Genomic DNA, 14,110 nt, shown 5'->3' on the forward strand with positions numbered 1-14,110 from the left:
ATTTATGATGGTGATAGTGATTGTATTGTGTCTGATGAGAGTGAAATTGGTTATTCCTCGAAGGACGACAACACAGAAATTGAGGATGAAGTGCAGAGCACCGCTGTCGCAAAGAACGCTAAGCTGTCAGCTGTTCAAATCGAAGGAAGAAACTGGAGTTCTGTAGGCAGGTTTCTTCCTACCCTTTCAGCTCCTTTTGATCTATCAAATTCAAGGGTTAGTGATTATCTTCATTTGAATGATAAGGACAACAATTCAAGACTTGAAGTGTCGATTTTCAAAGAAGTTGTTGATCGTAATATTATGAACTTGATTGCGTCACAAATGAGCAAGTATTACTAATTTTTTAAAGGAAAATACGGACATAAAGGAAAAATCAAAGTTACGTAAGTGGCAAGGCATAACTGTAGAGACTATTTATCTTTTCCTGGCAATTGGTTTCTTGATGGGCCATGTGAAGAAAAACATGAAAAACTATTGGTGAACAAATAAATTGTTCAAAACTCCGATGTTTGGTAAAGTGACCTCTCTCGACAATTTCTCCCTCCTCCTAAGGCTGCTTCACTTTTCCAACAACAATCTACAACCCCCAGATGACAGACTTCACAAAATTAGACCTATAGGCCTAATAAACTATTTCAGAGAGAAATTCCGATCTGTATTCTATCCCTTCCAAAATATCTGTATTAATGAGAGCCTAGTTACTGGGAAAAGTTGCCTAAAAATAGAAACACCACGTTCCATCAAAGCGGCACAGGTTTGGAATAAATATGTTTATACTTTGTGACTGCGAAACTGGGTTTATCCGCGATTTTATTGTTTATACTGGAAAGGATGCGGACATTGTACACGATTAAAAACTCTAGTATCTGGGTCAGTACTATAACCTAAAGATATTTTGATAGGGGACACTGTTGTGTTGTAAAGGTTACGAGCTTGATCACATACAGTTGGTAAGCCTAATAATATGTGTCAATTTTACTATTCCTTTCATTATTTTGAGGAAAATATTTTCTATGCAACTGATTTCAATTAAATTGAAGGTATCAGTTGTGTACCTAAGTGTAAATAATATAAATTTATTAATAGAGGAAAGTTAGAATTGGAAAACATAAAATTAAGAATTCAAAATTTTCTAGAAAAAACCTCGCTCCTGGTGGCCTGGGAGTGTCCCCAAAACTCGCTGAACAAAACATTAAAAGAGCTTCCCCGAAATCTTCTTGTTGACAAAATCTACTATGTCCTTGGAGAAGAGACGGCTAATGCAGCCTTCTGTCTTGTGAAGTAATGATGTGTGTGTTCCAAAACTTGCTCTACCTACTTTTTATAGTATGTCAGCAGCCCTGAAAATAGTTTTCCGTGGTTTCCCATTTTCACACCAGGCAAATGCTGGGGCTGTACCTTAATTAAGACCACGGCCGCTTCCTTCCCACTCCTAGCCCTTTCCTGTCCCATTGTCGCCATAAGACCTATCTGTGTTGGTGCGATGTGAAGCAGATTGTAGTGTGAACTGGTTACCACAGGTCCCCTAACTGCGATGTCAAGCTACTAACTTTCATCTTTCCTATCCAACCTTCCTTGGTCAACTCTTGTTCCCTTCCGACCCACAGTATTTGGTTTGAGAGGCTTAGGGAGATTCGCATTTTCAAACTCTTCCCTTCCCCTTCTTTCGCCGATATCTTCATTCTTTGAAGTGCTGGACTGCTTCCATGTTTTCTTCTGATTAGTGTTAATAGAGGATGATTGCACGTACATCCTTTTCTTAAAGGGCATGGAAATTTCCTCTTCATCATCTGTGTCCTCTTCCAAAAGTAGCACGCAGATGGCAAGATTCATTGGACGAAGCACGACTTCGCTGTGTGAAAAACCACAAAGCTTCATAATGCCCTTGTGAAGATAGCACGCAGCTAAGGCCTCGCATTTTGCACCTCACGTGTCACATCTTAAAAACAAAGCCTTTACCTGAGCTGAAGTTTCCTATCTACAACACAGTAGTGAAAGTAGCAGTGCTGGAAGTGATCAGAAGAGTGTGATAGTAATAAGACCACAGGAAAAAAAAAAAAAAAAGTGTATACAAAGTGCGAGATCCGAAGTTTAATTTATAGTGGCCTAGTGCGATGTAAACAGCCTGAACACAGCTTGCAAAATTCCTTTCACAGGTCAACCGGAGATGCAAGAGGACACTGATGTGTTAGATGACTTCGTATTATTTTTTGACGACAAGTTTATAGACATAACATAGCCACAACAAATAAGTCTGAGGAAAAAATCTAGGTTCCTTTCTAAAGCTAAGGTACTGCATTAAGAACTGGGAGACAGTGACAGATGAGCAAATTTGTCTCTTTTGAGACCAGTAATAATGATTAAGATTGTCTTTAGGTTATACGTGGCTATTCATAATTTACCCGGTATGCAAAACTGCACGTTTCACATGAGATCTTGCTTTAATGGCTGTTGGGGGAATTTCCTTTGTTGCAAAGGAAAATGTAAGAAAAGACAGTGTGTGCTAGTTTCCTGACTGAGAAAAACTTAATACGGAGCCATGTTTCACTGATTTCTACACATATCTGGACCTGCAATATGCAGACTAGTAAGAAACTCTGCAGTATAAGTGTCAATTGGAAGGCATTTTATTTATATTTAGGCCATTCCCACAGAGATCAGATCTTCTGGTATACTGCACCACAGTGTGGTCTGAAGCCTTTCTAATTATCATCATCATCATCATCATCGTTGTACAGTTCCAGTTTCCCGGGTACTATTAGTGAGCCTCTTCCACTTCTTCCTGTCCATATACAACTTGTCATGGAGAACATCATCCACTGTCCACCCTCTGGTAACTAGATCAACCTTGATCATGTCCATCCATCAGGTTTTAGGTCTTCCTGCAGGTCGTTTCCCCTCCAACTGTCTTTCCAAATTTATTCTGGCTGTTCTTGTAGGCTCCATCCTCATCACATGCCCGAACCACCATAGTCTGGATGTACCAATTCGCTCTAATAGGGATGTCTTTATTCCAGTTTCTTTCCTCACTTCCTCATTTCATAACTTGTCCATCTTGGTCTTCTGGATGGTGCATCTAAGAAATTTCTTCTCTGATGCTTGCAGTCTTGATGAATCTCTTTTTGTGAGAGTGCATGCTTCAATACCATAGATCAAATATTGGTATGAAATAGCTGTTAAACATCATGGGCCAACTGCAGAAACGATGACGAGTTTTAAGCCTTGGACATCGTCTACGTAACAACGTCTCAATTGAGTACGATCTTCCATTGCAAAAACAATGTTCAGTCGATATTTAACTAGACATCGCTTAAAGATTCAATTTTGGTTTGAAAATGGAAACAGAAGTATCTTTCATGCAACTCTTTGCCTGTCGCCACCAATGAAATTCGTCGGTGCGCACGCCAAACGCCAGTCAGCTGTTTGTCTTCCTACACATTACTCAAATATGGCTAAGCATGACTTGCCCACAGATAAGAGTATCGCTTTCGGTGGAAATTAAATCTCGTAATATTATTGACAACTGTCAGGTCAGGAGTGATCCTGCTACCGTATGCGACAGTAGACGGTACTACCCGCGACTGTCTGGCCGAGGGTTGGGCGGCCGACACCAAACCCAACAAACTAGGGGAAGACCAACAGCTACGGGTGAAGGAGTTTTCCCCTAGAAGGTTTGACAAGACCCTTGTGCTTGCTAGAGGCTTTACGTCGCACCGACACCGTAGGTCTTATGGCGACGATGGGATAGGAAAGGTCTAGGAGTTGGAAGGAAGCGGCCGTGGCCTTAATTAAGGTATAGCCCCAGCATTTGCCTGGTGTGAAAATGGGAAACCACGGAAAACCATCTTCAGGGCTGCCGATAGTGGGATTCGAACCTACTATCTCCCGGATGCAAGCTCACAGCCGCGCGCCTCTACGCGCACGGCCAACTCGCCCGGTGGAGACCCTTGTGTAGGAAATGACACAGATTCATCAGTTGCTGCCTTACAGTGAGGTAGGGGACTGCCAAAGGCTAAGGGAGAATACCCGACAGAAAATCCCCAGCAGTGTTAGGCTTAGCAAGTCAACTGAATGGTTATATCGATTACTTTCAACTACAAAACGAGCCTCGGAACGCAAAAATACCGGATAGACACGTCTTCTCAAACATCTACAACGTATGATGACTGTAAGGCTGATGTTCAAGTACGATGTTCTGAGAAGCCCAAAAGAAAGAGTCCTAAACACAGAATTGGAACATTAAATATCCTGACCCTGACTGGCAGAAGCGAGGAAATGATGATGGAAAGGAGGAACCTCTGTATTCTTGGCCTGAGTGAGGCAAAGTGGAAGGGAAGAGGAACAAGAAAGCTAAGAAAAGGATACAAACTACATTTAAATAGAAATAAAACAGAAGCAAAAAATGGTGTAGGTTTTATATTAAGAGAGGACATTGATGTCATCAGTGAGGTAATATATGTTAACGAATGAATTATTATGTTGAACATCTCTCTTAACAAGAGTGTGCTGATAGTAGTCCAGGTATATGCTCCACAGACTGGCTGTAATGAAGAGGAAAAAGAACAATTCCGAACTGATTTAGAAGAAGTTATAGAAAGAGAGGAAAATATAGTAATGGGAGCAAGTTGGATCAGACAGACTTGGATATGAAAATGTACTAGGTCCACATGGTCATGGAGACAGGAACCCAGAAGGCGAAAGCCTTCTAGATCTATGTGTAAGGAAAGGCTTGAGAATAAACAACAGTTGGTTTCAGAAGCAGCTAACTCAAACTCACAAGTTACAGTTGGAATGGAGATACTAAAACTCTGATAGATTATTTTATATCAGGCAATGAAGCAGGAAAGACCATATGTGATGTCAGAGTTATACCAATTGAAAGCCTGGACAGTGACCACAGACTTCTCCTCGCAACAATAAAGCACATTGAAATTTATAGATCTCAGAAATACAGGAAACCAAAAATCAACACATGGGAGCTAAAAACGGCAGAGAAACAAGTTGAATACACAAAAAAAAAGTGACCAATAAATTACCATCAGATGCATTACAAGAAGGCAACATCGAGTGGACTAGATTCAAAGAAAGCATTGTTGGAGCTGCAGTAGAAGTTTGTGGTAAAACTATTAGCAAAATGAAGGCAAAAGAAACTCCTTGGTGGAACGATTGGGTGAAGATTGCTGTGAAAGCGAAAAATGAAATCATGAAAGCCAGAGACAAAGAAATGCAAAAAACGAAGTCAAAGGAACGAATCTAGAGTAAATGAACTGCAGCAGAAATACAGAGATCAGAAGCTACGAGTAAAGAAAATTGTGGCCGAAGAAAAACAGAAAGCTTGGACTGATTTCACAGATAAACTAGAGCAAGACAGCAAAGCTAATTCTAAACTACTTTACCAAACAATAATATAAGAAGAGACAATGAATACATAACAGCAATAGAGGAACCAGATGGTAACATAGTTAGGGAAGAGACAGAAATAAGCAAGATCATGAAATCCTATTTTGATAATTTATACAACAGTACTGGGAAAGACTCCAATGATGTAACCACGCAGGTCAGTTTAAGCTGCAATGATGAGCCTGACCAAGAGAGCCCGCCAACATGGAAGGAAGCAGAGACGGCCCTTAATAGTATGCCCAAAAAAAGATCAACAGGATTTGATGAAGTCAGTGCAGATATGATCAAAGCAACTGGTGCAATAGGAATACAGTGGCTTCATAGAGTAATTAATGCAATATGGAAGGATAGGAAAGTCCCAGATGATTGAAAAAAGGGAATAATAATGCCCCTCTTCAAAAAAGGAAGCCGGAAGAAATGTAGCAATTATAGAGGGATCACTTTATTCTTTTGAACATATTTGAGAAAATACTTGAAAAATAGCTAAGGAAAATAATAGAACCACAACTACAGGAAGAACAATATGGATTCACAGAACACCGATCAACTACCGATCTCATATTTGCACTTAGAATACTGTTAGAAAAGAATTGGGAGAAGGGCAAAGACTTAACACTAGTGTTTTTGGATCTCGAAAAAGCATTTGCTAAGTGTTCCAAGGAAGACTATATGGGAATACTTAAGAAAGAAAAATGTACCCACAGGGCTTATCCAGAAAGTTAAAATGCTTTACAAAGACTGTTGCAGTTCCGTACAGGTAGGAAACGGTAATTCTGATTGGTTCCAAACCACTAAAGGAGTGCAACAAGGCAGTACCCTTTCACCCTTACTTTTTATCACTGTCATGGATGAAGTCATGAAAGAAATTAAGCAGAACAATATGGACATCAATGCATTTGCATATGATGTAGTAATTTGGGGAAATACAGAGAAAGAAGTCCAAGAGAGGCTGAATACCTGGAATGAACATATGAAAGCACACGGATTAACAATAAATAAATCGAAAACTGTTACTATGCCTGTCAACAGGCAGAAGAAGAAAGGAAAAATAATGCTGGAAGGTACACAGCTGGAAACTGTAGACAATATAAATATCTTGGGTGCATCATTTCAAGCGATAACAGAATACAGCATGAGATTAACAACCGCATTCAATAATCAGCTCAGTTTTACCATCAAGTTCGGAACCTCCTCTGGAACAAACAAGTTCCCTTAAGATCAAAGCAGATTCTATTCCAATCATACTTCACCCCCATAATAACATATGGCCTAGAAACCTGCACATCAACCCAACAAGTGGATAGCAAACTACAAGCCGCAGAAATGAAGTTCCTATGAACTATGGTACAGAAGACAAAAAGGGACAGGGTAAGGAATGAAAGAATAAGTGAGGAAGCTGGTGTGTACCCATCCCTGAATGAAAAAGTGACAAGGACCCGTTTGAAATGGTTTGGCCATGTCAAACTAATGGATGATAGAAGGACAGCAAAACAAAGGCTACACACAGTCGTGGCCGGAAAACAACCGGTAGGAAGACCTAGGAAGAGATGGCTGGACCAAAAGAAAGAGGACACAGGAACAAGAGGAGTCAGCTGGGATGTCGTCTTGAGAGAAGAGTGGTACATGGATAGACAGAAGTGGAGAGTGCTCGTAAACCACACCCGGGCAACTGGAGTGGAAAACTGATGATGATGATGATGATGATGAATATTATTGACACTAAAGCGACATGCCACTATACAAGAAAGTGTAGCTTTCATTATAGCAATAGTAATGTGTAACCAAGTGTGTTGTACGGGCCATATAGATGTAGCTTGCATTCTGGAGATCGTAGGTTCGAAACGCATCATCGGCAGCCGTGTAAATTGTTTTCCATAGTTTCCCTATTTTTACACCAGGCAAATACTCAGGCTGTTATGGCCACGGTTCTTCTTCCCCAGTCTTCTTTAAACAATAATCACCCCCACTTGCCTTTTCCTATATGATAGTTGCCAGAAACTTGTACGATTATATACATAAAAACCCATACAACCTACTCTTTAGTTTTCACTATTATGTGTGTATACTTGGCAGTAAATATAAGTGAATCTCTCCCGGATGATGTATGTGACAGCCCTCTGACGATCGGGATACGTAATTCTGATTTGTATGTAGTCTAAGTGACCTATAATTCCATGGAAATTACTCCATGTATATAATAAAATATATCAGTTGCCAAGAACCGTATTCAAGTTGACAGTTACCGGACTGTCAATTTGTCAGTCTCAAGAAACAAGTCTCTCGAAAAGTGAAACCTTATTTTAAGATCTATTTCCCCGTGCATGTCCAACGAATTGCTGTGATTTAGCAGCGGGCGACCCACAGAGAGGCCGTCAGACTAACCTTTTTTCCCGGAATCGTCTCAACATGATAATACAACTTGCATATTTCATGGTACATAACCTCTGATTGTGATTCACTCCTCTCATTTGAGGTTAAACAGTGTTCTCGGCAGTGTTTAAACATGACTGGTTGAACATCGGTTTTCGACAGTGTATGAGTGATAAGTAACATCTCTGCAATGCGGCAGCCATACGTAGGCATTGTTTAACCGTAGACATTGTCTAAATACCGTTTATGCAATCGCCCCATCAGTTTGGCCGGTTTTGGAATCATGTCATCCCATAAAAGTGTTCTTACTTGTAGGTAGAATTCTGATCCCTTTTGCACTCTGTTTGTAATTTCATTTCTGACCAAATTATCACTGGAGATTACACTTTCAAGGTAAGGAAAACTATCCACACACTCTAGCTGGTGGTCTCCTAGTTTTACACTTTCTGGACGCCCTTCTCTGTTGACTGACATCACCACTGTCTTGTTCTCGCTGATGTTGAGGTTATATTCCTATATATATTTAAGAAAAGGCTAGGAAAACAACAGGGAATCTGCCACCTGGGCGACTGCCCTAAATGCAGATCAGTAGTGATTGACGGCATTTAAAAACTGCATCAAAGGGTCAACACCAAGGATGGGATCTTTCCAGTCCTAGTCCTAATCAATCCCAGTAATACTATAAACCTACCTGTATAAGCATAATGTTAAGAGAAAAAATATTCACTTGACCGAGCACTGGACAGCAAGAGTGAAACATACATGACTAAGACCACAGAGTAAGTTGCAACTGACTCTTAAAACATCCCAATCAAATTTTTCCAAGCACCTATAAAGGAAATACTAACTGTCTGTTGTGGCAATGAGTAGGTCTTGATAACAGAGCTCTGCTGCTGGTACTGGGAATATTGTGTAGGCGGTGGTTGTTGTCTAACAACACTAGTTACTCGTTGCTGTTGCTGCTGCTGCATCTTCAGTTGATGCTGTTGCATAACACGGTACTGATTTTGTAGCTGTTGCAAAACACCCTAAAACATAAAATATGCCTGTTATGAGTGGATAATTCAGAATTTACTACAGTAAACAGAACTTTGAAAATCTTTATCCATTGCTTCAAGGAAATGCAATAGTGCCAACCTGTTGTTGAGGATTAAGATTGGCAGCATTCTGTTGAAGGTATTGCATCATATGAAGCTGCTGCTGGTTGAGATACAGTGGTGGTGGTGTTGGTCTTGGAGGAGCACCAGAGGGGGCAACTCGAGCACCAGGTGGACTTGACTCAACCACCTCTCCACTAGCCTGTTGAAAGAGCACCACTATCATCACCAGAAATATTTTACTTTTCCAATGGTCATTTCAGCCAATAATTCAATTTCACAATATTTTACCCTAGGTTGTATCACTGTAAAAATGTTCTTTGAACACTACACAGCCAATATTTATAGGTACAAGAATTATTACCTAACTAGCAGGAACCAATGAAGCCAGAAATATAAATCAAATTTGAACAACAGTGTTGGTAACGATAGTGAACAGTCCATTAACAACCTGCCCTGTTTCACCTCCTTCCTCCCCCTCTATATCAATTAGATAGTCAATTCACATAGCCAGGAAACATTATTTGTACTTCTAACAGATTAGGCTGTGTACCTATATATTCTCTTCACAGTGGGAGAGATTAGCTTAGCGGCTTAGATTATGGCTTCCCATCCAAAAGGCTGGGGTTCGAATCCTGATCAACAATGGGTTGAGATTTTTATCCCAGAAATCGCATCCAGCCTTTATCCCAGCCAAAACCAAAATGAGCTGCAAGGCTCCAGGAAACCTAAAAATAAATGGGACAAGCTGAAGAAAATTACTTTCTTGTAAGGGTCCCAGCCAGGGGGGTGAAAGTCTAATGGGGCTTATGGTTCCAATGTGTAGCTAGCTTCAGGTAGTTTTAGTCTCTCCTCTTAGATGGCGTTGGAGGCGATTCATAACGTGTAAATAGTTATATACAGGTTCTGCAGACGGCACGCAAATAAGCATGAAATGAGCGATGTTAATAATTAAAGACAGTCTGTCTCAAAGTGAAGTATTTCAAGTATTTCAAGTCTAACCTCAATCAGTGGGCCCTTCTAACAAATTAGTCATATAACGTCAAGCATTGTGGAGATAATATTGCTGGATTGCATCGAATTCGACTTTACCCAACCGAATAACCTTGTTCAAACTTATATCGATTTTGATCGATAGTTCCCATGATGCTACAGTATTTGTGTTTGAATTCCAAGTGCTCATGTGCTTGTGCTGTAAATCTTTGTTCCTTGTGCTTGTTTATTTGAAATATATCTTCGCCAGTCCTCCTGAAATCCTGTATTACCTGTTTGAGTACACATCAGGGGCTGAATGCTGAATGGTTCTATTAATGTAGTTCTATATATTTCCTGTCTCAATGCATTTAATTCTGTTATTTTTATTTTCATGTGGTACTTGGATATTGATGTGATACCCCATTCTCTTGCATATGGTGTGCTCTGCTCTCTTGCTTTCGAAGGGATTTCTTATTTGTTATAATATCAGCTTTGTGTAAATGTGTCAATCATTCATTTGAAGTTAAAGCTGCTTTGAGGTGTGTGGTTATGTTCTCAGTAACATAGTATGCCATACGAACTAGGGGTATCAGATCATTATTTGCAACATAGTAAGTACTTGGAAATAAAAATATATGAATTACAATGTATTAGGCATGGAAGTAGAACTGCATTATTATTGCCAGCAGGGGGGGGGGGGGGAGGGACCGGGGAAAGGAGGGGTGGAGGAGCTGTAAGCATACCCGGATGTGCGTCACTGCGCCGGATGTCGCTTCTCTGCGCCATCTGTTGATAATAGCGGTAAGATAGTGCACATTTTGTGCACTGTGGCGCTATCTCAGATGAGAGACTGAAACTACTAGCGCCTAGTGGCTTGGTACCGAAACTTATCATTGAGTTTCATCTCTATTCTATTCTAACCTCTTTGGTCCCAGCAGAACATTTCCTTTGCCTGTTCCACATTTTCTTCCATTATTCCCACCTTCCTCCTCAAGAAAGTTTCTCTCACACATTAAAAAAGCATAACAACTGTTTGGCTTGCACTACCAATGGATACAGATTAATGATTTTTACCCTAAACCACTCAACTGTAATATTCTCAATGGGCAAGCCTTCCGTGTAGCTACCTGGCAAACTGTTTAAAGAGTTATAAATAAAATGTAGTTGAAATTTTGAGGAAAATTTCTTTCTAAATCCTGAATGCATGCTCATTTTATGATTAGGCTAACAATTTACCATTTATTTTGGTTTTTGTTTGATACAAAAATGCACAAAAAGAGAGAATTCTTTCCTTCAGAAAACTACAAGTTAAGAAGAAAACGTGCTCCAATATTTTTTGAAGGGACTAAATTCTAAAACTTATAAGCTCCATTTTTAATAGGTCGAACAGTTCTGGCAATTTTCCTACTTGCTCTACTTTCCTTACTCTATCTGTTCCCCTGGTAGGATAGATTAATTAAATATTCTACCCTATAATAATGTGGAAAATATCAACCCACAACATTAATGCTGAGGGAAAAATCAGGAAAGTTAGCCCATACTAACTATGAAAATGCAGAGATCCTTGCAGAAACATTCAACAAACTTCTAATTTGCAATGACCAACTAGAAACATTTCAAATAAATACTGACACATCCAATTTAACGACCCCTGATCTAATAGATCCTCCAACCAAAGTAGAACTCGCAATTAAAGAACTCAAAAATTACGAGGCATGTGGTGAAGACTTAAGTCTTTGCAGAAATCTCGGAAAATGCCAGAAAAGCTGTGATAATAAATTTCCATCAACATCTAGTAAAAATATGGGATCACAGAGAAAATCCTGGAGCACTGGATCACAGGAATAATCCATCCATTATTCAGAAAAACGGATCAAACCAACCCAGGTAATTACAGAGCAATAACCCTTCTGGACTGCTCATACAAAATTTTCTGTAGCTCAATTTACAACAGAATCAAAAATACGACCTAAAACATGTAAGTTAAATGCAGTGGAATACAATAGATATTCCGCCATGGTCAACACATGACTGACAGCAAACACCTATTTTCAGGAATTGAACAGGATCTTCAAATCGTTAAGATCTTACAAATCTTACAAAAAGGCTCCTTTCTCAGCATCATGAAAGATTTACATTTCTTTAGATAATCAGATCACTCCTGACCAATTTTAATTAACCCATGGAAAAACATAATGTGTTATTTGAGTTAATTAAACCCTTTATTCTCAAAGAGTACTGTAAGTATGACTCCGCCTCTTTCCTCCACCCATTCAAATGAATCTCTTATCAAGCCTTGCGTAACAGGAAACAATCAGTCTGCGCATAAAGCACCGGTGAGACGCATAGTCACGGGCAAGAGGGAGCGAGTACAATTCTTTACATACACATCGCGTGTAGGATTTTTTCAGATATTATTTTCTGACCAACAAGTACTATTTTTTTTAATGTTTCCACTGCAGGTTCCATTCTTTCTTCAAACCAATACATCCTGGAACCTAATTGAAACATAGTTTGATTTCCCAATTTCATATCAGTCCGTTTGACCTTTAAACAAAGCAAAGTAATTTTTTAAGAATATCTCCCATTCATAAGGCCTCATCAGCTTTCTTCCTTTTGTAACAACAAAATATGAAACTACTGCTGACAGTGGTAATAACACAAAATTACGGGAGACTGTATGCACTAATTTTGCCGGTTACCTGTCAACAGTTAAATTATGTAAATAAGGTGTACTTCAAAACAAACATGCAGTACTTTAACAACTAGTTGTTGAAGGACAGTGCAATTTGTCAAATGACAATCAGAACATTTTTAACTCCCCTTTTAAAAAACGTTGTCACTGATGAATGGAGCAAAAACCGCTACATGTTCATTGAGAAACTCATTGATGTACTTCTCGGCATTGAACACCCCAATTTAAGATTATTAAAATTTTATAAGTCAACCTATTCAATACAACCACTGTAGTGCAGTGTAACATGTAATAATTGAACACCCCACCATTGATAACCATAAGAACAGTATGGGGGTGGGTAATTAAGCCTCGCCATACCATTACAGAACCTCCTCTGAACGGCACTCTTGGACAGAAACAAGCTGATGATTACCTCTCCCCCTTTCTCCTCGAGACTCTTTCACGACACTCTGGTTATCTGAACTAAATCTGCTTTCATCTGAGAAAAAATCCTTGCTCCACTGTTCTGTAGTCCAGTCCTGATATTGCACAGGACATCCTGACTTCATATTGCCCTCTCTAGTCTGTCTTACTGCTCTCTCATTTACGTGAACATCTCAGATATTCGCGAGGCTATTTTTGGCCTGAACCACTGTAGTGCAATGGTCCTGCAAAATCAGAGGATCAAAAATCTATTCTCCCTCAGAGATACAGTGTATCTCTTCCCGGTACTCATCCCAGCCTTCTATCATAAGTACCAAACTTAAAAAACATTTAATAGAATGTTGAACGCTTCCCATATGATACCGCGAGAATATTTGCTATGTAGCTTATGCTTCTCCCAACATACATAAAGGCTACGGCATTTACAACTTCCTCCAGAGAGAGTGACATTTTTATTCCACAGAATCTGTTCGTAACCTGTCACAATGGCCATAAGAGTGCACTGTCAATCATCAACAATTGTTGAGAAGTTGCCCGTGATGTATGGTTGTATTGGCCTGCCTTACCCAATATAACTGCAGCCATAAAACCAATTATCATCAGTACCTTCAAGAAAGCAGCGGTACAAGACTCTGTTGAAGAAATGCTTACGATACTCCCATTATGTAGAAGCAACTGCTGGATGAAATGCTTCAAATAAAATTATGCGACTAGAATGTTATATTTCTCAGGTGATCTGTTTTTCATGCTGGTCAGTGTATACTGCGGTAACTTCCTACTAGTGTCCTCAATGGAACCTAGTTACGTATGACAGCTAAAATATTAGTTTCCAGTGTCATTCACAAACTCGTCACAAATAATGCCTCTGCTTTACTTTTTTCATGCTGACAATATCGGACTGAAGAGTTAAAACCTGTGATTCTTCAATAATTCTGCATTTTATAAATACACGTCTTCAATATATGCATATACTGTACTGGTACTCTTTGTCCTTGCAGCAACTTTCTTTTTTTGTAAGCAAGAAGAAGTAGTGCCAGTAATAAATAAATATTAAAAATGAAAGAGTGAAAATACAACGTTCAGCCGGAAGGATCTCCGTAACTCTCAATTTATAAATGGCAATGATGTTAGACCTCTTACCGAG

At 39.5% G+C, this 14,110-nt stretch overlaps 1 protein-coding gene across 1 annotated transcript in view; it reads right to left on the minus strand.

The window, feature by feature from the left end:
* Utx (Utx histone demethylase) overlaps positions 1 to 14,110 on the minus strand; it is a 381,209-nt gene that overhangs the window by 171,788 nt on the left and 195,311 nt on the right. Inside the window, exons 9-10 of the mRNA XM_067152335.2 lie at positions 8,911 to 9,072; positions 8,622 to 8,801 (exon numbers count right to left, since the gene is read on the minus strand). Coding sequence (XP_067008436.2) covers positions 8,622 to 8,801; positions 8,911 to 9,072 — 342 coding nt within the window. The remainder of the gene's footprint in view (positions 1 to 8,621; positions 8,802 to 8,910; positions 9,073 to 14,110) is intronic.

This window comes from Anabrus simplex, chromosome 8, assembly GCF_040414725.1.
Source record: "Anabrus simplex isolate iqAnaSimp1 chromosome 8, ASM4041472v1, whole genome shotgun sequence".
In the NCBI taxonomy this organism is placed as follows: Eukaryota; Metazoa; Arthropoda; class Insecta; order Orthoptera; family Tettigoniidae; genus Anabrus; species Anabrus simplex.